Here is a 24,132-nt window from a genome sequence, read left to right as displayed (position 1 = left end):
CGAGGGCGGACCCAGGCCTAGATGCCGGCGCCCGAGAATCCCTGAGGCAGGCACCAAGCAGGCAGAAAGGAGGCTCTCGAAAATGTGCTGTCACCTGCACCGCGAGCTACTGGAACCAATTTTCCCCACTGCAGCGGCAAGATGTGGGGCTCCTCGTCGCCCTGAGACGGCGTTCACACCAGGGGGGACCCGCGAGAGGGACCCCGGGCGCCGCCCGCCTCGCGCCTTCGCGCCCCCCGCCCCGCCCCGGCCCGCTCACCTCCAGGCGCAGAGACGCCCCGCAGCCTCGCAGGAACTCGCGAATGTTGCTCAGGCACTCGCCCTCGCTCCGGGGCTCCGGGTAGACCTGCAACACAGAGCACAGCGCTGAGCGCCGCGGGGAGGCCGCGGACGCGCCCCGAGGCGACCCCGACGCGGCCCCGGGGGACGTGCCGGCCCCGCGGGCCACCAGGGAGGGCGGCCCCGGCGGCCCGGAGCGCCCCTGGCCGCCCCCGGCGCCCGCCCGCTCGGCCGCCGCCTCTCCTCACCCTTTTTCCTTCCTCCGGGCTGCACCAATCTCAGGCCCCTTCCCTCTCCCGGAAGTGGAGCGGCGCCGGAAATGACGTCCTCACGCCGCGCCCCGGCCCGGCTCGCACGCGACCCCTTCCGGTTCTCCGCCTCGCGGGCGCGGCCTGCTGCTGCCCGCACCTGGCGCTCGCCCTCGGACGCCGCACACCTGGCCCGGCCCACGCGCGGACCCCTCCTCCCCGCACCTCGCCCGCGCCGCCCAGAGGGGCCTGGAAAGCTCGGCCTCGGCCTCTTAAGCTCCCACGAAGGCGGCTGGCGAGAACCTGGAGTTTCTTCGGTTCTTCGCCGCCTCCGTCTCGGAGAGGGTGGAGCTAGAACTCTAGTACAGTGATTTCAAGTAATTAGCAACGTAAATTGTGCGTGTTGGGATTACAGTGCAGTGTTTTCTTTCCCCGAACAGACTATGTGCTTCATGAGTGATTAACCCAAATAGCCAGTTACTCGTCAGCGAGTAGTCAGCTGGGGAGAAACTGGCGAATGCAGCCTCCCTCAACGGCGCGAAGAGCAGGGAGGGTTCCTGCAGACTGTCTGGTGCTTGGTCTTAGGCTGGCGGACCGAGCCTGTAAGGATCACCCGCCACATCTGCAAAAGCTGTCGACCAGCCTCCCCAGGCAAGAAGCTAAGGAAACCAGAAACAGTCCCAGCTGCACAGAACAATCAAGGGAGCAGCCGGAGCCATCAGAGTAAAGTATCATCCGGAACTCAAGCTTTTGAGGACGTTCAGGCCATCTTTCTCCTGTCCTCGAGAGGGAAATTACATTCCATCGGGCCTCTCAGGAAGCCCCTGATTTCATTTCAAAGTATTCAGGTTTTCTAAAATTACAGAACAAAACCAGCGTGGTGAGCAGTGCAAAGGGAGGAAATGAGACTTTTTTCCCCTTAGAGTTTAAAAATGATTAGAAGTGCCAACATATTTCCCTCCAAATACTGAACAGATTTGTTTTTTCCCCCCAGTGGAACTTACAAGTGGAACGCCAAAACCAAAGCTGCCTTCTGGTCTGTTTTACGCCTCTCCCTCATCCTGCTTCTGCATGCAAATACAGTTAACCCTCATTATTCACAGATTCTGTATTTACAAATTCACCTCCTGGATATAATTTCTTTGTGACCCCAAAATCAGTGTCTGCAGCACTTCCTCCATCATTTATAGACGTGTGGAGTAGGAGAACAATCTGAATTGCCTTCTGCATACGTTCCCAGCTGAATCTGAACAAAACTGCGCTGTGCCTTCTTGTTGCAGCTCAGTGTAAGCAACTGTCTTTGTCTCTATCTACTGGTATCACACTCTTCACATTTTTTTTTTTTTTTGCTTTTTCTTGGTAATTTCAGTTTTAAATGGCCCCTAAACGTAGTGCTGAAGCACTGCCTAGTGTTTCCAAGCGCAAGAAGGCTGTAATGTGCCTTACAGAGAAAACACGTGTTGGATAAGCTTCCTTCCGGCCTGAGTTACAGTGCTGTTGGCCATGAATTCGATGTTAACGAGTCAACAATACGGTGCATCCAGAAAAAGGAAGAGGAGAGCCACAGATCGGTTCGTGAGGCTGCTCCGGAAAGCGCTAAAGTAGCACGTGATGCAGCTACGGAACAGATGGAAAAGCAGTTAAATTTGTGGATTCACGAGATGACAACCAATGAAAAGAGCGTAGCAAACAGCGTTGTTGTGAGGCTGAAAGCCGAAGAAAGGTATGGTCATGTCACCCAGGGTCAAGAAAACGTTAAACCCTTCTCAGCTAGTGCAGGCTGGCTTGCACGATTCAAAGGGACACCACGTGAAAAATGCTAAACTTGCAGGCAGGGTAGGCTCTACGGATCAGGAGGCTGCAGAAGATTTTAAGAAATACCTGCAAAGCATTATACATGAAAAGGGTTATATGAAACAGTAGGTTTTCAACGCTGATGAAACTGACTTGTTTTTTAAGAACGTTGGCAAACGAACCTAGGTGACGCAAATGGCCTCCAAAGCTCCTGGCTCTAACTCTTTTAAAGACCATGTAACCTTGCTATCATGTGCAAACGCCAAGGGTGACTTTAAGTGCAAACCCCTCATGGTACACAGAGCAAAGCCCACGAGCACTTAGAGGGGAAAACTTGAACTGTGTGCCGGTGCACTGGAGATGGAACAAAAAAGCATGGGCGGCATCGGAAATATTCTGGGGTTGGTTCCACAGCTGCTTCATCCCAGAAGCTGAACGATATCTCCACGGCGAAAACCTTGCCTTCAGGCTTTTATTAATTTTGGACAGTGCTCCAGGCCACTGCTCTGAAGAACGTGAAAATGCCCACCCAGCACAGACATTCTTGTCCTGCCCCACACGCAGCATCCCTCATCCAGCCCCTCCATCAGCTGTCACAACAGCCTTCAAGGCTCACAACACCAGGGAGCTTTCCAGCAAGGCCTTCGAGGCTCGGAGCGCTACCAAGGAGACCTCCTGGACCACTGGAAGTCCATCGCCATACGCAGTGTTATCGATTACATCAGCACAGCCGGGGCAGTGTCAAGCAGGCTGCTACCAATAACTGTCGGGGAGACGTTTGGCCAGACTGTGTAAACATGTTTGAAGGTGTCACAGAAAATGTAAAGAACAGTGTGAGAAACATAACGTATGTTGCACAACAGATAAGTGGAGAAGGTTTCAACGACAGGCAGGAGGGCAGCGTGGAGGAAACTTTGGCAGAAGTGGCAGTGGAACCCACCAACAGGGACCTGGACGAGACGGCGAAACAATCAATGGAGTCAGCAATGACAAGGACAGTGGTGAAAGTCAGCCTGAGACTCCAAGAATCATCCCCCTCACAGCAGCCAAAATATCAGAATGGAATTCTGCGTGGGAAAAAATTTTCAGTGACGTGGAAAAGTGCGACCCTACGCCTGACTGCAGCCTCACATTTAAGCGCCTCACCTCCACCACGTTCATCCCTTACTCGGAAAGGCGTAAAGATTTGAGGCAAAAAGCCGAGTGGATGAGGCTGAAGCAATTCCTCCAGCCAGTCTGGGAGGGAAAGCTGCTGACACCGTCGACAAGCTGTGAAAGCCAAACTTGGGGGGTAGAAGTGCCAGACCCCAGAGGCCGCCACACTGACATCTTACTCTTCTGCCCGAGGAGCGTCACCGCGCTCCCTTGGCTTTGACGGAGCGGCCAAGGTCAGGAGATCCGACCGCACCATGCACCGCCCCATCACCAGGAAGGTGGTTTCCGTGAACTTTTAAACATTTAACCTTTGCACAATGCTTTTTTCAGGGCTTGCTTTGTTGCATTACACTGTACAGTACATGGGGTGTGTGTGTGTGTGTACTGTGTCTAGGACAGGATAGAAGAGGAAATTAGAACCATCTCGCTATGGCGGACAATGTTACCTAAAGCTGTAATCGAGACAGTGTTTTGTTATAGAGAAATACTGCATGCAGTTGTAAATATACATATATGTTAAATAAGCCGTCTTTGAATAGAAATGCACTTACAGTAAGATTGTGTTTTGATGGGTTGGCCAAATGTTGTGAGCAGACTCTCAAAGCAGGTTCACCCTGTACTTCTCCAGAAGTAGCGGTTCATTTGCTGCTAATTCAGTGGCCGTGGTGACTTTGTAAAATGAACCCCACCCATGGTGAGAGCACCCCCACATTTAAAACGGTGACCCGCGTGGATCCCATCATTTCTCTTCCGAAGTAAAACAACTAGTGTGAGTCCAGAAATGATGGAAATATGTATCCGTTTCTGATGAACATTATTAAATATAAAATATAAGTTTTTATTTAGAAATATGCATGTTGTGGTTTTTTGGTCTTTTCCAGGGCCACACCCGGGGCATCAGGAGGTTCCAGGCTAGGGGTTGAATCGGAGCCGCCGGCCTACACCACAGCCACAGCAAAGTGGGATCCGAGCCGTGTCTGCGACCTACACCACAGCTCCCGGCAACGCCGGATCCTTAACCCACTAAGCGAGGCCAGGGGTCGAACCCACAACCTCATGGTTCCTAGTCGGGTTCGGTAACCACTGAGCCACAACAGGAACTCCTAGAAATGTGTCTTAATGAGATGTACCGGGTTTTTTTCATTAGCTCATTTGCCCGTGGATGACTGTCTCATTGCTGGAAGGAGATATGGTCCAGCACCAATTCTATTCCCATCTTGAAGTTTTTTATGCGAACACTGAGAAACCCTCTTAAAATAAGCACATGGAAATAGAAGGAGTTTTGTTGGGATGTAACTTGATTCTTTGAAGCCTTCTGAATTACACTGCCAAAGTCCAGATATAATCTGTCATAAATAAAAATGTAAAATCAGCAGCTAACAGCTTGATTAGGGTCTCCTTTGATTTCTGTGAAAGCCAAGAAGTAGATCCCTGAGTGCAACACGAAGTCACCAGAGTCGCCCCCTCCCAGCACCTCCACCCTTGGAGGCACTGTGGGGAGGCCTCCCGCCTTGCTGCGCGCACCTGCGGAGAAGTGGGAGGAGGTCCCTGTGAAAGGGGAGGCGGGCCCCTGAGCCCGTGATGCTTTCCTTGGTCACAGCACCTTCTCCGGCTAGTCAGTTTTAGCTGCGCGCAGATGCAGACTTAGGATCTGGAAATGGAAATGGATTCCCTGGAAACTACCCTGAACTCTCTACCTAAAGTCACATACCTGTTTGGAGAATGGTAAGAGTCAAAGTATAGCCAGAATAGTATCCTAAACCTGTAACGCACACACACCAACAAGCCACTTGCCTCTCTCCATCTATACCCATGTCCTCAATTAAAGGCCTTGGTCCCAGGACTGTGGGGAGGATGAAATGCATAATAAATGAAGTCGACAATATTGGACCTAGATCCCCGGTCATGTGATGAGCAGATCATGTGATGAGCACCATGCCTGCAAAGCAGAGTGAGGCACAGCCCTGCCCTGGGTGAGGAAGAGCTGCCCCGCCGCGTGGCAAGTACACCCACAGAGAAGTGCACTCAGGACCTGGAGGCACAGACAGAGCAGGGCCAGGGGCTTCACCAGCCCACTGGGAAGCGGAGTTGGGGCCAGAAGGGTGAAGAGGCAGATGGAACTGCATTTTCAAAGGTGTGACATCGGAAAAGCCCGTCCTTTTTGCAGGGATGGAGACCAGTCAGGGCAGCGGAGGTCACAGGTGAAACAGCAAAGGAAGAAACACTGGAGAGACGATGCTACCCAGGGAAAGGTTTGAAAGCCCCCCTCGTGTGACGCTAAAGCTGTGTGAACGCTACGCGAGCGCATGAGGCAGTGCCAAGCACCATTAGTCGTCAGGGAAATGCAGATTAAAAGCACAGATAACCCTGCCCAACCCCGACTAAAGAGGCGAGGATGGAAGCTCTGGGGCCACTGGCGGGGCTGCGGGAGTAGAGTGTGCTGTGCTGGGAAAACTGGCAGTTTCTTGCCAAGATAAACATACCTGAGCCCCAGCCATTCCTCGTCTAGGTATTTACCCAAGAGAGACGAGCACATAGGTCCACAAAAGCCACGCACGAGGAGGCGCACAGCAGCTTGATTTACAGCCACCAGAAGCTTCACAGCCTGACAGCGAGTTTCCCACCCGACGCTCCAGGTGTGTTCAGAGAGGAGCCCTGGCCCTGGGACCAGCTGCCCACTCGCTTTCCAGAATCCCTCTCCCCAACTTTCCGCACCATCGAACTCCAGGCTCTCCTGCCAACAACTTTGCTCAGGCAGACAGTCCCACACTGCTGTGATTTTCTTTGAAACTCGGCCTTTATACCGTGTAGGTGATAAAGGGGTGTGTCCGATGTTCTGAGAACTTGCTACAAACAGAGTCACAAAGCAGAGTCACTTCAGAGACCCCCGCTGCTGTCCAGCTTCCTCCTCCTCAGCTCCTGTCCGTCACCCACGCCACGCCGGGAACAGCCAGCTCCACCCTCGGTCCAAATAAAGTGCCTGCTCAAGCAGCTGCTTCTCTCTGACTCGGAAAGCGTGTAGAGCCTCAGCTTCCGGAACTGCGTAAGGAAGAACAGGCCCATGGAGCAGAAGGCAGGCCATTCATGGAGCAGAAGGCAGGCTTTCCACCGCAAGGAAGACGGAGAGCAGAGAGTGGCCGCCTCTGACCTCTGGGAAACACCCAACGGCCTGGGATCCGGGTTCCCGCAGCGGCTGGGGGTGCGCCCTCGAGCTCGGCATCCCCCATCTGATGGATTTGGGAACGCTGTTTCTCAAACGCACACATGCATCGGGACCACCTGGAGGAACAGATATTAGGGCTGCCACGGACGTTAACCAGCAGGCCGGGGCCTTGGTCTCTGACAAGGTCCCAGAAAATACTGAGGTACCGGGATGCAGAGAACCAGCAGGGTCAGCAACCTGGACTGTGAGCCAGGAAACATCGTTTTTCCCCTTTGGGAAAAATTCTCAGCACAGCAGGAAAGGTCTCCCAGGTGTGTGCCATCAAATTAGCCTCATCACCCGGCGACAGCATCACCTTCTCTGGAGCTCCTGCTGTGGCTCAGCAATAACAAACCCGACTAGGATCCATGAGGACTTGGGTTCAATCCCTGGCCCTGCTCATGGGTTAAGGATCCCCTGTTGTCCTAAGCTGTGATGTAGGTTGCAGATGTGGCTTGGATCCCACGTTGCTGTGGCTGTGGTGTTGGCCGGCAGGCAGCTGTAGCTCCGATTGGACCCCTAGCCTGGGAACCTCCATATGCCGTGGGTGCAACCCTAAAAAAAAAAAAGAAAGAAGAATCACCTCTGAACACCTGTGCTTCTGCCTCTGCCCCCACCTGTAGCTGGGCCTCTGCACAGACCTCAGCTCCCCATGAGACGCACACTCCTGGGTGCAGGCCCCCAGACAGCACAGGGGACTGAAAGATTTATCCACTTAGGCCTCTGACTCACTGAGCACAGAGGGGCGTGCAAACCCAGTGTGGACAGGGTCAGGGGGAGTTTACAGATGAGGAAACAGGCTGGAGAAATGGCCCTACCCCAGAGCCCGGTGCCTGGGTTCCGCTCCGTCCTGCTCTCCGCACCGGGACGCCGGCCTCCGAGGCTGTGTCCCCCAGGCTTCCCCGCTCTCTGCCTGCCGGTGGGATTCAGCCAGTCAGAGGCCCTCGCAGGAACCAGGCTGGCAGCCGCCCCACGGGGCAGCAAACACGGCCTCGGAGATAAGCTGACCGCCTGCTCCCGCCCCAACTGCGCTCGCTATCGTCGCATCGGTAGCTTGGAATCCACCACAGTGGAAACGATTACACCACGGAAACTGCCAGACACCAAATTCAGGGCTTCATTCTAACTCGGGTGCAGCTGCCTCCCAATCAGGGGCCACGCTCCTCGGGAGCCTCCGCCCGCGCTGCAGCCAGAGGCTCGGGGGCTGACACCGGCCAACGGAGCCGGAACCTGGGATCACGAGCAGTTCGCTGCAAGAAATCGGCCACGCTCCTCGGGAGCCTCCGCCCGCGCTGCAGCCAGAGGCTCGGGGGCTGACACCGGCCAACGGAGCCGGAACCTGGGATCACGAGCAGTTCGCTGCAAGAAATCGAAGCCTTCCACAAAGTGCATTTGTCTTTTGCTTTCCTTTTCAACGTGTCCCAGAGCCCAGCTCCCGAACGGACGCCGTAGTCACCCGAGGAAAGAGAAAGATGCCTTTTCCGTTAGTACAGGGCTGGCCGAGTCTAGAGGGCAGTCAGAAACGTGAGCGCGCCAAGTTCAGCCGCCCCAGACGTGCAGGACGGCACGGCTTACATGAGCTCGTGTGTCCCCCAAGGCTCCGTTCCCACAGATGCCAGAAGCACAGGTAAAATCCTTCAGAGGTGGTGGCCACCGTCCCCACGTCGCACCAATGCCAAAAATGGATTTTTTTAAATGTGAGCACAGACATTCCCCAGGTAGCCCAGGCTGAATTTCTCCCCGGCAGTTGTGTGTTGCTCCCTCCGTAGTGCCCGATCAGGTCAGGCAGGTGTGTATTAATTGTCAAGTGACAGCAGTCTGGAAAACGGCACAGGCCCGTGCGGCTGTGCTGGCCCCCGGGCAGCAGAGGCGCGAGGGCTGGGCCTTGTTAGAGGCTTGATCCTTCCCAAGCAGAGGCTGCTCCTTGAAGGATCTTGATACAGGAAGACAGAAGAGCACTCGTTCAGAAGACAACTCAACGGGGTCTTGTGGCCAGAGCGTTTTCTAAACTGAAGTTTCACCTGTTCCTACGGAACGGCCACCTTTTTTCCTCTCATTCTCAGCCTTCGGCCCAATGGGAACACGAGCTTTGTAACTGAGCCACTGCTTACTCCCTGAGCACAATTTCCACCCTGTTCCTGGTCCTTCGGCTCCCACTTCCTCTCGTGCAGAACACAGTTCAGAGTGGCTGGCAAGGCCTTGTCCATTTGGCCCTCGGAGGAGAAGGCTGTGGTCTCCGTGGGAAGGTGCCGGGTGCCCTGTAGCGTCAGTGGGGGCGGGGGGAGCCCAGCCCCAGCAGCACGTGCAGCCTGCTCTCTGCATGGGACCCTGGTGGCGGCAGATGTCACAGGGCGGCTCTTTGCCTCACGGACACTCAGCCTCCTACCTTTGACCAGAGCTCCGCAGGTTAGGATGTCAAGTCCCATGCCCGCAGCCACGGCGGGAACTGCACGGTTTAAACCCATGTCCCCAGATGTCTGGGAGGGGCTTGCCTCCCTGGCCGGCCCATCCACCTTGCCATTCCCGCCCCACCTCTGCCCACACACAGCGAAAGCTCCGGCAGCACCCTCCCCACTAAAGAATCCATCTGTTTTTTGTTTGTTTGTTTGTTTTTGCTTTCTAGGGCTGCACCTGCAGCATACGCAAGTTCCCAGCCTAGTGATGGAATCAGAACTACAGCCACTGGCCTACACCACAGCCACAGCAACATGGGAACCTTAACCCACTGAGCGAGTCCAGGGATCAAACCTGCATCCTCATGGATCCTAGTCGGGTTCGTTAACGGTTGAGCCACGAAGGGAACTCCCTGCCATTCATTTTAAACAGCCCAAGAAGCTGCATTTAAGGCAAGTTAAAGCCTCAGGACCAGAAGACTGGACACTGACCACCTTCTTCACCTACGCAGGAGCAAGTGGGAGGCTTGTCGGCATGTGGGGAGGGCTGGCTGATTTTGGAGAGTCTGGGAAGCAAAAGGGAGCCTTCGTAAGACAAAGAAGCCTGAAGGAGGAGAGAGAACACAGCGAGGACACCTGCTGGTCTGCTGGGTGCACCTCCAAAAATAGGTGAGGAGTCCCCCCTCCCCCCGCAGAGGGCGGAGCCGGGGAAAGAGGGCGGAGCCGGGGACGGAGGTGACCACGCCTTAAAAGACGGTACAAGCCTCTTATGTGAGAGAAGCCAGATGAGACTTCATATTAAGCGAGAGTGATAAAAAGATCGACAGCTCCTGAAACTCTTCAGTATCTGCAGAGCATGCGCTGAAACAGACAGGGCTGTAACTGAATGAGATGCGCAGCCGTGTGCAGCGGGGGAAGTGCGGTTTCAAAAATCGCTTAGAAACATAGACCTTCATCAGTTAAAGATAAGGCTACCAAAGAGATAAACAAACGCAAATTTAAAAGGAGATGAGCTGCCAGTGCCCACTCAGGAGGCCCCTGCAAATTTCTAACTTGCCCGTCACATCACGCCTCTGCTCAGAACCCTCGAGAGCTCCCCATTTCACCAGAGTAAAAGCCAGCGTCCTGGGAGAGAACGAAGAGACGAGACACAGCCTGGAAGAGAGTGCTGCATTTGCAAAGTACACATCCAGTCAAGCATTTGCACCCAAAACATACAAAGAACTCCTAAAACTCAACGGTAAGAAAACAGACAACCCAATTTAGAAATGGGCAAAAGACCTGAACGGACTCCCCACCACATAAGATGCACAGACGGCGGGCACCTAAGTCTGTGAGAAGATGCTCCACGTCATGTGGCATCAGGGGCATAAATGCAAATTACCACAGTGAGACATCTCTGCACCCCCGTCAGAATGACACCCACCCAACAGCGATGGTGCAGGTGCCAGCGAGGACCGGGGCCGGCAGGAACCCCCCCCACACCGCCCAGGAATGCCAACCTGCCCAGGCGCTGGAGGTCACCTCCCCGCAGAGCTACACGTCCTCTCCCCGGAGGAACCGCAGTCTAGCTTCCTGGTAAATCCGATTTACCCAAACGCGCTGAAAACGGATGTCCCCGCAAAACCTGAGTACAAACGTTCGTGGCAACTTTGTTCGCAATTGCCAGGCGCGGGAACGAATCACGATGTGTTTCAGCACGTGATGGGTAAAGGGACTGTGGTCCGTCCAGACAGTGGAAGATCATTTGGCAGGAAGAACAGATGAGCCATCAGGCCACAGCCAGACGTGGAGGAGGCTTAACTGCAGAGGGGGGCCAGCCTGAAACAGCCACACACCGCGGGGTTCCATGGGACACCCTGGGAAAGGTAAACTGGCCACAGCAAAAGGCTCAGTGGCTGCTGGGGACCAGGGGGAGGGCGGGGGGGGTGGGGGGGGCAGTGCAGGAAACTGTCCTGCGTGGCTGTGATGCTTGCTGGACACAGGTTGCGTCCAAAACCACAGGCTGCACGACACAGAGCGAAGCCAACATACGCGAAGGAACTGACTTAAGAAAGTATCAGTATTGCTGCATCAAGAGGAACGCGCGGCGCCAACCAGAGGAGAAGGCGGAGGGTGTCAGGAAAGTCTCCATACTTTCTGCTCAATTTTCCTGGAAACCTGAACCTGCAGATAAAGGCCACTGACTGCCTAAGTCGAAGTCCTCGTGGTGGCCGAGCACGGTCTGCTCCCTCGCGCCCACCGACCTCATCGGCCGGCCGCTGCTCTTCCCGGCCCCCAGGGGCCTGTGCTCACCCCAGAATTCGCCGGGGAGGTGCCTCCCTCAGGGCCTTCGCCCCGGCTGTTCCATCCACCTGGAACCCCTTCTCCCAGATGTCACATCAGGCCTTTGCTCACACCCAGCAAGCTTTTGTTCAGAGGTTGCTTCTCGGCCTTGCCTACCCGACCCGCCAGATGTGAAACTGCAGCCCCCCGTGATTGCTGGCACCCCACGCCTCCCCCGGTTTTCTCGTAGCACCGGCCACTGTCTGCAGACAGCGTAACCTGCTGTGTACGTGTCCAGGACGCCTCCCGGCTCTGGGGATACTCGGAGTCACATCTCAGCACCTGGCCTGGATTCAGCCCTGCGCCGAGTGAGCGCGTGGATACATAGAGGGCCTGTCCGGGACCCTGACCAGGTGCCGGGATCCCCGGGTTCTAGCACCTCTCGTGAAGGGGGTGACTCAGACGGCACCTAGACCCAAATGGGAACGGAACTGCTCTAGCACGAGAACTGAGTGTCTCAGACAGGAACTGTGCCGAAAAGACCTGGAAACATCACCGTGGACAAAATCACACAGAGAAATAAGAGACGCTCTTGGGTTTCACCGCAAAGCCCTGAAGCTCTTCCTGTCACGACCACCGGGTACATCCTGCTACCTCGGCCCCGCCCGGCTGCCACCAGCTCTCCGAGGGCCCCGCTCAGCATCCAGGGCTCCATTTGCCAGAGCCAGCACTCTGGTTTCAACGTCCGTCTCTCTGTCACTAAGGAACATCCTGCCCCCAAGACCTGCCCAGGTGAGAGGGGTCCCAAGTGTCACACGGGCCACAACAAGGTGATGAAAACCTCGTGTGGTTCCGACGATCAGAGCGGAGCCACGGGGGACAGGGGGCAAAGGAAGGCAGAGAGGAGGGCCCTGCCGGGGCTGCCGCCCTCCCGCCTGCCATCCCCGTGGCCCTGGCGACGTGCTCCTTCCTGCACCTGCTCCCTCTCCTTCTCGGGCTGAGCAGATGCCGCTGCGTCCACAGCTCGCGGAGTCTGTCTCCTGTCTTCTCCACCGACTTCTGAGTCCAACCAGTGAGCTTTCTTTCAGTTATTCTATTTTTCAGACCTATAACTTCCAGATGTTTCTTCTTTATAAGTCCTATTTCTTTGCCGAAAGAACGTCCTATTTCCTACTTTTTCCATTTGTTTCAAGAGAATTTCTAGTTGCCTTTCGGAGCCTTTTTACGATGGTGGCTTGAAACCCCTTGCCTGCTGGTTCCAGCGTCATCGGCTGGAAGGAGGCCACCCGTGAAGCTCACCTCAGCCATGACATCTGGAAAGGCAACATCCTGTGACCAGACTGGGTGGGGGTGGGGAGCTTGCCAGGAGTTGTCTCTGTTTTCTCCCATATCCAGCGTCGAAGTGAAGTCTTAACTGGCTACCGAACTCGAACGCATAAACCGGAATGAAATCAAGACACAAGTCCTCGGGGTTGACGGAAGGCCAGCGAGGGCCACAGACTCCTGCTGACCTTCAGAGGAAAACGGTCCCCAGCTGAAGGACCACAGACCCCCTGCCCCTGGAAAGCAGCACGAGAAGGACCCACAGCTTAGTGGGCTCTTCCGTTTCCACGCTGAGAGCCTTTTCACCCGGGCCCCAGACACCTGCAGACCCCACAACCCTGCAGCGTGGTTGAATTCCCTCTCCCCACAAAAGGCTTAGGGTTTTTTGTTTGGCTTTTTATAGGTAGCATCGCTTTATTTTTTTACGTTTCTACATTTTTAATTGACGTATAGTTGATTTACAATGTTGGGCTTAAAAGCCTTAGGCTTATTATTTTTTTTTTTTTTTTTTGCTTTTTAGGGCCGAACTCACAGCATATGGAAGTTCCCAGGCTACGTCTGCGACCTACAGCACAGCTCCCGGCAGTGCCAGATCCTTAACCCACTGAGCGAGGCCAGGGATCGAACCCACAACCTCACGGTTCCTAGATGGATTTGTTAACCACTGAGCCACGACAGGCACTCCAGAAAGCCTTAGTTTTAGAGCAAACTCTCACCTACGAGTGTCTCTGCATCCTTGAGTACGTCGTCTTAATTAGCTCGAGTTCCTCCCGACCGTAATTGGAATATTTCACGGATTTCTCCTAAGCGCCTCCATTTAAACAATGCATTCACCAAATCTCGTCCAAACGGCCTAAGCGTGGCCCTTACTAAAGCTTGTGATCCTCTTGTATTTCATGCAGGAATTGTCTAGATGTACAGAAACAAGTGAGGAATCCCATTTTTCAGATCACTTCCAAGTGCCCCTTCCAATCCAGGGCAGGATTTCTTTCCAAGCTTCTCCACCCCTGCAAGCCCGTGGGGTCTGCTCAGTCCTGAACTCAGAGGCCTGAACTCAGTTAGGGAATTTCTCAAGCAGGGGTGGGGACACATCCAGGTAGGCAAGCAGCCTGTGCCCACCTGCGGAAAGACCCCCAGGCGATCACACCTCCTGTCTTCTGAAGGGCCTGGCGCGCAGTCTGACCGGGTCCAGGGTTACAGACTGATAGCCCACGTGCTGGGCTGATGAGCTCAGGGTTCTCAAGTGGGCCCTGGACCAGCAGCACCAGCACAACTGCACGCTTGTGAGAAGTGCACCTTCTCAACCCCCACCAGCCCTACAAAATTGGAAACTCTGGGGTGAAGCCTCCAGGAGATTCGGGCACACTCAGGGGTAAGAACCACACAGCCACCTGAGCCAAAGGCACACAACAACAGGAAGCCCATCATCACGTAAAAACAGCTTGAAATGCGTGTACCCCTAATGATGAAGTCAATAATTTCACTACCATTTTTACATGAAATTGTAAAAATGTTCATTCAGAAACTAAGGTTGGGCAGCTATGCCACTTCCAGCTATAAGACAAGGAAAACCATCCCAACCCAGGAATGTTCAGGCCATAAGCTCCTCAATGGGGGGTTGGGGGGGGGACACACAGACAGACACTTCTTCCGTCAACGTCCCCACCCCCCCAATCACACTCTTCCCACCAACCTCTCGAAGAAGAAGGATTCGGGGAGAAAGTAACTGGCGGCCTTCCAGGCCCCGCACGTGGTCAGCCTGAACGGGCGGGTTCCATTGCTCTGAACGGCAAAGAGAACGCACCACGCCAGACCCCGCGTGCATTCCCGGTGGCTACTCGGGAACGCTGTTCCCAGTAAACACGACCTGACTTAGTTTTGTCTCCCCTCATGGACCATGATGCACAACTCATTGTGAGCATTTTCTTTTTTTTCTTTTTTCTTTTTTTGGCTTTTTTGTCTTTTCTAGGGCCGCACCCGCAGCATATGGAGGTTCCCAGGCTAGGGGTCAAATCGGAGCTACAGCTGCCGGCCTACACCAGAGCCACAGCAACGCGGGATCCGAGCCGCGTCTGCGACCGACACCACAGCTCAGAGCAACGCCAGATCCTCAACCCACAGAGGGAGGCCAGGGATCGAACCTGCGTCCTCACGGTTCCTCATCGGATTCGTTAACCACTGCGCCACGACGGGAACTCCTAATTGTGAGCATTTTCTAAATGAGAAAGAGAAAGCAAATCCCAGGAGAGACACATATATATTCTTAAAATTATAAAACAGTCTTCCACTTGAACCTGAACTTTATAAAAAATTAAACTCTGACATCCCTAAGAGGCCTCACCTCCCTGAAGCCACTGAAAGGAATAGTTTTCTGCAGTCTCTTTTATCAAGAAAAAAACAGCCGAAGATCAACTTCCTCTTAACAAATTTTTCAAGAGTTGATAAATATCATAATAGAAAAAAATCACAGAGTCCCTGCCGCGGCAAAGCAGTACCTATGAGGACGCAGGTTCCATCCCTGGCCTCGCTCTGTGGGTTAAGGATCTGGCGTTGCCGTGAGCTGTGGTGTAGGTTGCAGACGCGGCTCAGATCCTGCGTTGCTGTGGCTGTGGTGTAGGCCGGCAGCTACAGCACCAATTTGCCCCCTAACCTGGCAACCTCCATATGCCATGGGTGCGGCCCTAAAAGGCAAAAAAAAAAAAAAAAAAAAAATGCTATAATTTCATACAGTCCAGCACCCAACGGTCTCTCTTTGGGTGCCCTGCCATCATCCACGCTCAGGAACCCTCTCAACTCGCAGCCTCCGTGTCCACTGCTGCCCCGTCTGTCCTGAACCCACCCTCGCCCCTCACCTGAGCAGAGACGCCCTGCTAGAGTCAGAATGACAAGGCTGGCCCCTTGGCCAGCCTGCCCAGAACCATCAGCAGAGTGGCCTCTTCCCTCCAAGCACATCGCCAAGGCTTGGGGACTTTCTGGCTTTTTTGTGTGTGTGTGTTTGCCTTTTCTAGGGCCGCTCCCATGGCATATGGAGGTTCCCAGGCTGGGGGTCGAATCGGAGCTGTAGCCGCCGGCCTACACCAGAGCCACAGCAACGCGGGATCCAAGCCGCATCTGTGACCTACACCACAGCTCACGGCAACACCAGATCCCTAACCCACTCAGCAAGGCCAGGGATCGAACCCGCAACCTTATGGTTCCCAGTCAGATTCGTTAACCACTGCGCCACGACAGGAACTCCAGGCTTTTTGAGGTGTGCTCTTTTGAGCTCTTGCAGCCTATCGGTCATCCTCTTCCAGTGACTTCCAGTCACTACGCCCTCTCCTGACGTAACTGCCACCTTCCCTAGCCCCCCAGGCCAGCCACCTTCGAGTCCCCGAGGCCCTCCTGAGTGCTTACCTGTAATTTCCCCACCAGAAACCTCATTTCCCTGGTGTGACTCCCAGAGGCACAGCCCAGCCCAGGGGGGTCCTCTCTGAGCTCCGAGTCAACGCCCTGGGCACTGAATCCACTCCCGGTCCCCTGGTGCCAAGCGCAGGCCCCAGGCCAGACTCCGTGTCACTCGGTGACTCCGCCACCCAGCCTGTTGTGCAGCCAGAAGCCAGAGTTCCTCCAGCAGCCTTTCCCACCTTGCGCCAGCAGCAGCCCAGCCACCTGCCTTCCCTCCGTGCTCCCAGCTCCATCCTCGCGTCTCTGGTTCCGCGTCCCTGCCAAGGCCGCCTCCAAGGAGCGGCGCTAAGGGCTCACAGCAACCGGAGCCCCTCTGCGCCCCCATCTGATCCGTTTCCCACACTGGAACGTCAGGGACACTGTTTTCAAAATGCGCAGCTAAGCCTATCATTCTTCCCTTTAAAACTCTGCAAAACCTTCAAAACTAAACGTGGCTCCAGACCCCTGCTGCTGCCCTCGCAGCTCCCCACTTCTTGCTCTAACTACACCCGGTCCTCCCCCCACCAGAGCCCCACCCAAGTCCCCTGAGGTGGCACCTGCCCACCTGCCATGTGTGAGGCGGGCTCCTTGGCCACACACTTTCAGACGCCTGTCTCAGGTGCACGGAGAGCGCGCACATCCGCTCGCAAAGCCACCAATCTGCACAGTGTCACTCAGGTTCTTCTCCTCACTGGATGGTCTGTGAGCGCCTTTCTGCTAATCACTAAGGGTCCTAGCACAGGTCTTGAACCTTAGCAGATACCCACTAAAGAGCTGATGGGAAAAAAATAAGCAGATAAATACAGGAGAATGAGCTCTCAGGCAGTGGATCCAGGTATACTTGCACGTCTGCATTCTACACCTGTTTCCTGAACAATTATGTCCCAAAGCAGCAGACAACGGGCAGGAAAACGAATGCAAGTGCCACTGCCCACAGGACCCAGGTGACTGCCGTCCTCTTATACACGCTGAGACACGAGAGTTACAGTGCACAATTTGAGAAGTTCTGACGTGTGTGCACTTGTGAAACCATCACCAGGGTGAAGAAAATGAACACACCCGCCACCCCAAGGACTCCTGGTGTCCCCAGAGTGTCTCCAGCAAGCACTGCTCTACTTTTGGTCACTCCGGTGGTGTTGCCTTTTGCAGGATTTTACGTAAGTATGAACCCTTTCCGTAGCTTCCTTTCTCAGCCTAATTTCCCCCCGTGCTACAGAGCATCCCCTTCTACTGCTGAGTGATGTTCCACGGAAACCGCACACCTTCTTTGTCCACGTGCCAGTTGGACACACGTGGGTTGCGTCCAGTTGGTTACTAACATTTGTGAACTTTTGCGCACAAGACTTCGTAGGGACATATTGTTCCCATTTTCGTGAGTAAACACCTAGAAATGGAAGTGCTCAATCATTTGGTTGATGTATGTTTAGGTTTTCAAGAAACTGACCGTTTTCTAAAGCAGGGATACCATCTTGCAGCCCCGCCAGTAGCGGACGGAGTTCCAGCTCCTCTGCTTCCTCGCCAACACTTGGTAGGATGGGTCTTTTAATAGGTTAGGCATCTCAGTAGTAGTATCTCACTGTGGTCTGAAGTCACGTGTCCCTAACGACTCACAATGTCAAGCATCTTTTCATGTGTTTGTCATCAGCATATTTTCTTTGGTGAAGCGTCTGCTCAAACCATTTGCCTATTTTTTTTTAATTGGATTGTCTCCTTATTCTCGAGTCTTGGGAGTTCCTTACACATTCTACTTGGTTGGTAGAATTCACCAGGAGGCCAGCTGCCCAAGAATTTTCTTTACGAGTATCTTTTAAACTACAGGTTTATATTCTGTAGTAGATAAGGAATTAAAAGTATCCGTTTCTTTTTGCATGAGATTTGGTCGTGTGCCTCTCATGGAAATTGCACTTTTCATCTAAGATACAGAATTTATCAGCATTAAAATGTTCATCTCTTTTTTTTAACTCATGGCCACAGCCATGGCATATGGAAGTTTCCGGGCCAGGGACTGAAGCCGAGCCACAGCTGTGGCAACGCCAGATCCTTTAACCCCCTGTGCCGGGCCAGGGGTCGAACCTGCACCTCAGCAGCGACCCGAGCCCCTGCAGAGACAAGCCAGATCCTTAATCTGCTGCACCACCAGGGAACTCCCAGAACATCCCATTATTATCCCTGAAGTGTCTGTAGAATCTACGGGGATGCCTCGTACTGATCACTTGGTCTTCCCTCCCGGGGAGCTTCGTTCCTGATCAGTGGAGGCTCATCCGTTTTATGGATTTTCTCAGAGAACCAGCTTTTGGTTTTGTTGGTGTTTCGGGTTTTGGGTTGTTTTGGTTTTTGTTGTTTTTGTTTTTTGGTTATTTTCTGTCCCTTTCACTGACTCCCATTCTGTTCTTTACCATTCTGTCTGTTCTCACGTGGGGTTTCACTTGCCCTTACTTTCTAGCTTCTTGGGGTGGATGCTCTCTTAGAGACGACAAGTCCTCAGTCACACGCAGGCTCAGTGCTCCCTGCCTCCCAGAAGACCGTACAACAATTTATTCGCAGGATGCTTAAGACTCGGCCAACAAAATGTAGCTACTGCTAGTTCTTTGAAGAAGCAGCCCTGGCTTCCTGACACGGCAGCAACTCACATTCGGTCTCAGTAAATGTGCCGTGTCAGAGGGCAGAGGAGTGAGAAGGAAACCTCCCCGTTTCTCGTGCGCTGATGGAGCCTGTGAGAACCTCAGTTCCAGCCTCTTGGCCCTTAAAAGTACGGCCGAAAAGCGTGGTACTTTCTGGAAGCTTAACCTCTGCCACAAGCCTGTGGGGAATTTAACCCCGTTCTATTTATGGAGCTTGTTTTCAAAAGGGACAAAAATATCTTAATGAGTAAGAGAACGATGACCAGAATATCTCGTATTTTCGTGAGAAGAAACCTCCTAGCAGCATCAATGTCTTACAAGCATCCCCGAACAAGGCCGCTTCTCCAGCACCACAGGACACCGCCCCCACGGTCCCTCCACGGACGAAGCCTGGAAGAAGGTTCCACGCGGCCCCGAGGCCGCTGCTCCCGAGGGAGAGCCAGCAGCAGGGGCCTCGGGCGCCAGGACGGTTCCGCTGAAACGCCCAAGTTTCTGCCAAAGGCCCTCTGACCTTCTTCCTCAGAGTGAGGGGCAGCATCGTAGTCTCTTGGCCTTCAGGAAGCAGGAGGCTTTTTCAGAAAAATCTGTATTTCTGACGAAAGATCTCAGAACAAATTTGCTACCTGCAGACGGAACTTAAAAGTCGCTTCTGAACTCAGACCATCTCATGCCCAGAGAGTCGGTGGGAAAGTGCCTTCCTGGCAGGAACGTAGCACGAGACACTCAGAAATGAGGGAGAAAGGCCATCACAGGCCAGGCGGTTACCAGCCATCCCGAGCTAGACCAGCCGAAGGGCTTCGGTTTGGCTGCTAAGCAAAGTCACACCGTCAGCACAGGACGTCCCTGCCAGAAACTGCGAGTTCAAAGCAAACCTGGCAATGAGGATTCCTGGGTCAGACTAAAACGATGAGACGCAGGCTGAAAGAGGCTTTAAGGGCCCCTCTTCTCTGGCTCCGAATGACATACACCTTCTTTAGAGAAAAGACAGAAATGTTTTGGGCCCCTTTTTAAAAAGCTGCTGAAAGTGTAATAAGTAAAGGTGAAATTGACGGAACACTGTAAATCGGCTGGCGTGGAAAAAATAAAAATTGTATTTCAAAAAGCACTGAAGTTGTGCGCAAACACCATTTCTCTTCTCCAGCCTTGAACCCGACCTCTGCAGAGCGAGGCTGCAGCACCTCGGCCTCGAAACCTCGGTGGCGCCGCAGCGAGCAGGCGCTGGCGGTGCACCTTGGGCCGGAGGCGGCTCTGCTGCCCTTGGCTGGGCTCTCTGCAGCAACGGGGGTAAGCGGGCTACAGGTGGCCCAGGAGGCCTCAGCGGGCACAGCTGGGCTCTCGGCCGTGTGGCCTCGCTCGGCGCCGGGACCTGGGCTTGTCCTTGGAGTGGAGCCCGCGTCTGAGAGGGTGGGGAAACGCACAAGGCCTCCTAAGGCCTGCGCTAGCAACTGGGGCCTGTCCCCTCTGCCTCATCGCACGGGCCAGGACAAGCGGAGGCCAGCTCAGAGTCAAGAAGGGAGGAAACAGGCTCCACCTCTCGACGGGAAGCGCGGCAGCGTCACTCCACAAGGGACACGGCTCGGGAAGCAGGGAGAATCGGGGCCACGTCCATCACCTCCCACAACCCTCCTCCGATGGGCTGCGTAGACGGGCCTGACGCCTACAGAGGCCCACCCCGCGGCCACGGCCCCCGAGCCCTCCCCCAGCACAGCCCAGAAACGCCTTTCACTTAGACTACAGTGTGAGTGACTCCCTAGGCCGTGCGCCGCCTGCACAGCCGGGCGCCGCTGCCCTGGTGACAACACCGGCCAACGATGAGTTTGGGTGCGATGGCGCCCTGAGAATTCCTTCCCCGGAGAAGTCGCACGTGCTTCGCACTGCACACCACACTGTTTCTCTCACGATGCGCCTGAAAAGGCGGCACAGAACATGTGTACGCGTGTACGCGTGGCTCCGAGTGTACGAAGTGTACACTGGCGTGCACAGAGTAGGAATGTGATAACATCAGATTTAATATTTTGAACAAATGGGTTGGACCTGCGTACACAGCCCCACCCTCTCTGCCCGCCTTTTCGAGGCCGGCAGACACAGCAGCACCCCACAAAAGCGAGGCTGAGAACTACCAATCCTGTTCGGAAAACTTTAAAAATTCTGAGCCAAGCTTCGAAATATAAAACCACCAGGAAATAAACGCCCCTGACCTAACGTGATGGAACTGAAGAAGGGGGGTCAGAAGTCAAGGCCCCCCTCTGCGACGCAGGCGGGCTGCCGGGCCCTCACTGTCCTGGCCCTCCCCCGGCGTGCAACTCTATACACCCGAAACCCGAGCCCCCAGCTCAGCCCTCTGGCCCCCGGGAGGCTGCAGCTGTGCGCTCAGCAGCTGCGCAGGAACCTGGCACGAACCGAGGGCCCGGGACGCCAAGTTCCCCGGTCCCCCTCCCCGCCCCAGACAATGGTGGGAAGGGCGAAGCTCCAGCCTCCTCAGGCGGCAGGACTCTGCCCAGCTGTGAGAATAAGGAAATGTCCCCGAATTCGCATGGCCTTTAGGTTCGAATCCCGGCCCGGTTCTGGGCGGAGCAGGCGTCGTTTTCGGGATTGATCCACGAAATCACGAGCACCTGCGAGGCCGTGCGCAGAACTGCTCGTTCACCCTCATGACGACCCTGCTGCCGCAGCAGGCCATTCCCCCCGACAGGAGCCCTTCATCTCGTTTTTAGGAGGAAGAAACAGACGCAGAGAAGTTAGGCCGGTTGCCCGAGGTCACACAGCAAGTGGGGGACTCTGGAGCATACCCTGGGACCACCACCCCAGGAAGGACCACGGACTCTCCGGGCCCCTGGTGCTGCCCGTGGTGGAGCCCAGTGCCCACTGCCGCCTTCTCCCGACAGTGACAGGTCCCCATGTGATCCCGGTCCAAGGGGCTGGCGCCGGCCCCGCCGAAAAAGTGGCCTGCAGGCAGACCTTCACATACGTGTGGCGCACAGATGGGCTCCCAGGAGACTCAGGGCCAGGAAGGCCCGGGAGCCCCACGAGGGTTATTGGATGCCGGAGCGAGAGCTGACCAGCTGTCCCCGGGGGCGCCCCCTCCGCCCAGCCAGGCAGAGCAGCTCCCGGCAGCCCCCACGCGGCCCCTGCCCCCTCTGCCGCCCGCTGAATGGCAGACTCTTGTGTCCACCACGGCCACCACGTCTGGTCCCCCACCTGAGCCATCATTCCTGAAGCAGGAACCGCCTCTGATTTAGCGGGGGCGGGAGGGGGGGACAGCTGGGCCTCAGTGTCCTCACCTGTGAAACGGGAGTCTCGAGGTGACTGTGGGGCGGCAGCCGAGTGCCACCACTTTCCAGTGCGGCCCCCACCACCCAGGGCGCGCATGCTTTTCTTCTTTAAAAGAGAAAGGAGAGGGCAGACCCCTACAGGTGTCACCGCTATTAACAGAAGGGTCCCGGGACAGCAGAGACACTGGTCCCTCCCAGAGGCAGTTGCAGGCCAGCCTGCAGCCCCTCCCCCAGCCCTGCTAACGCTGCAGCACGTCCAGCCTGGCACTCAGGACAGCACTGGAGGTGGTCCCGATTTAAAATGAATTTATGTGTGCTCACTTCATTTTGAAGGAGCCAGCCAACACAGTCACAGCCATCCCCTTCTCTGGGCCTAAAACCCCAACGAGAATCACCCTGGTGCAGGGCTGAGACAGTCCTTGAAAGTCACGTGCTTCAAAAACAGATGTTTATTATTACAAAACAAACCATTCCAAAACCTTAAGCAGATTCATGAGAAGCAACTTAATACAGCCAATATTTCAGTTTGTAAACTTTGAAGAAGTCTCCTTAAAAGAACAAGACGTATGGCTTTTCTCTCTGAGTACCTCACCAGCTATTTCCAACAGAACGCTGGCCTCTCGAACCAGCTCGTCCTGAAGGCAACCCCCGACACACACCACACTGCCGCTGCTGACCACACCCTTCTCAGGGCAAAAGGGCCTCGAAAGAGGCAAACTTCTTTCCGTGGGCGCTCAGAACTACAGCCCAGCGGCCATGAGGTCTTCATTTTCCTTCCCACACCCCCGCCCCGCCCCAGAATCCTAGGACTGAGCAGAAGGCAGGTCAGGAATCCACTAGGAAAAAGCCACGTCTTCTTCCGACACAGCATCAGAATTCACCAAGATTTTCTACAAGCCCGTGGAAGATCAGTTCACGCTGCCAGATCGTAGTCTGGGAACTACAAACCACATTCTAATCCACGTGTCAGAACACGCGTCAGAGGCTGGGCAGCTCGGACGCAGGCCCCTCCAGCAACTTCTTCCTCGCTCCTTTCCGTCTACGCCCGGCTCGGACGTCTCCCTGCCTTCCATCCCACGCCGCGCTCGTTTTCAGCTGTTTTCTCCTGAACCAGCACACCCATGAGAACATGTGTCTTGGTCTCATTTTCTCCCACAGCAGCTGGTCCCCTGCAGGCAGGTAGGTCCTTAGGAAGTTGACTTGGTTCCAACTTATCATGCCACCTGCTGTGGGCTGGCTGGGACCCGGAGATGCGCACGGTCAAGCCCTGAGCCCCAGGCTGCAGAACGTGACTTTAGTTAGAAACAAGGTCGCTGCCAAGGTCATCAGTTAAGTTGAGGTCACACTGGGAGGGAGGCCCTCGTCCAGGGACTGGTGTCCTTATAACAGGATGTCTGGACACAGAGGAGACGCGGTGGGGAGACAGGCCAGGACAGAACATCCCTGCACCTGCCGGGGGAGCGCCCCGCCCCCACCTCCATGTGGGACCTCCGCCTCCAGGATGTGAGAGGCTGACGCTCGGGGGTGCCTGCTGGGGTTCTTTGCTGCCACAGCCCTGAGAAGCTAAGACACAGCCCGACAGCTTCGACCAGTCTGAATGCACATGCACCCCCAGGGTGTCCAGCAGGACCAGAGGGCGGCATCTGACTTTCGGCTGCTTTCCACTAATACCAACAGGTGGCATCTCCGGGGCCACACGTGACCGCTTACGGTGTTCTGTCATCCTGGGCAACGAGAGAAGAACCACGTTCCTTGAACATTTCACGGTGATGCAAGCAACTGCACCTGCTGCATTTACCAGTAGAATTAAGCAGCCTGGTGTGACTTCCACTATTTGACTGTGTCTCCCTAATGGTGCAGAAGCTCAGAGGGGGAATATCACTGTCTCTCAATTTCGACCTCTGACCAGCCAGTCCAGAGCTGTTTAAAGTGTTAATTCGCGGGGCTCCCTGGCTCCCGTGGCCTGCGTGTGTTTCTCATCACAGGAGGAATGACAGACGCAAGCAGTGTGGGCAGGTCAGCAAAATCCCAGCCATTACTAGACAAAGTCAAAGCAGAAGAGCCTCGTACAAAACTTGGGGGAACTAGTAACACCCCCTCCTCTCCCCACATCGTGGACAATAACGAGACGGGTCTGTCTTCTGAAGTGCTGGT

The 24,132-nt window shown here is 55.0% G+C and overlaps 1 protein-coding gene across 9 annotated transcripts in view; it reads right to left on the bottom strand.

Annotated features, from left to right (window-relative positions):
• Positions 1 to 24,132, bottom strand: part of ARHGEF7 (Rho guanine nucleotide exchange factor 7) — a 103,650-nt gene that overhangs the window by 76,586 nt on the left and 2,932 nt on the right. For 4 of the 9 annotated variants that reach the window (XM_021065922.1, XM_021065925.1, XM_021065924.1 and 1 more), the window contains exon 2: positions 260 to 346. The exons of 2 other annotated variants lie outside the window; for them this stretch is intronic. In XM_021065922.1, the coding sequence (XP_020921581.1) occupies positions 260 to 346 (87 nt within the window). Of the gene's footprint in view, positions 1 to 259; positions 347 to 527; positions 631 to 24,132 lie in introns of those variants that run through there. 3 more of the 9 variants (XM_021065933.1, XM_021065929.1, XM_021065931.1) reach the window with 1 other exon arrangement.

This window comes from Sus scrofa, chromosome 11, assembly GCF_000003025.6.
Source record: "Sus scrofa isolate TJ Tabasco breed Duroc chromosome 11, Sscrofa11.1, whole genome shotgun sequence".
Classification (NCBI taxonomy): domain Eukaryota; kingdom Metazoa; phylum Chordata; class Mammalia; order Artiodactyla; family Suidae; genus Sus; species Sus scrofa.
This window is presented reverse-complemented; position numbering and strand designations above follow the sequence as displayed.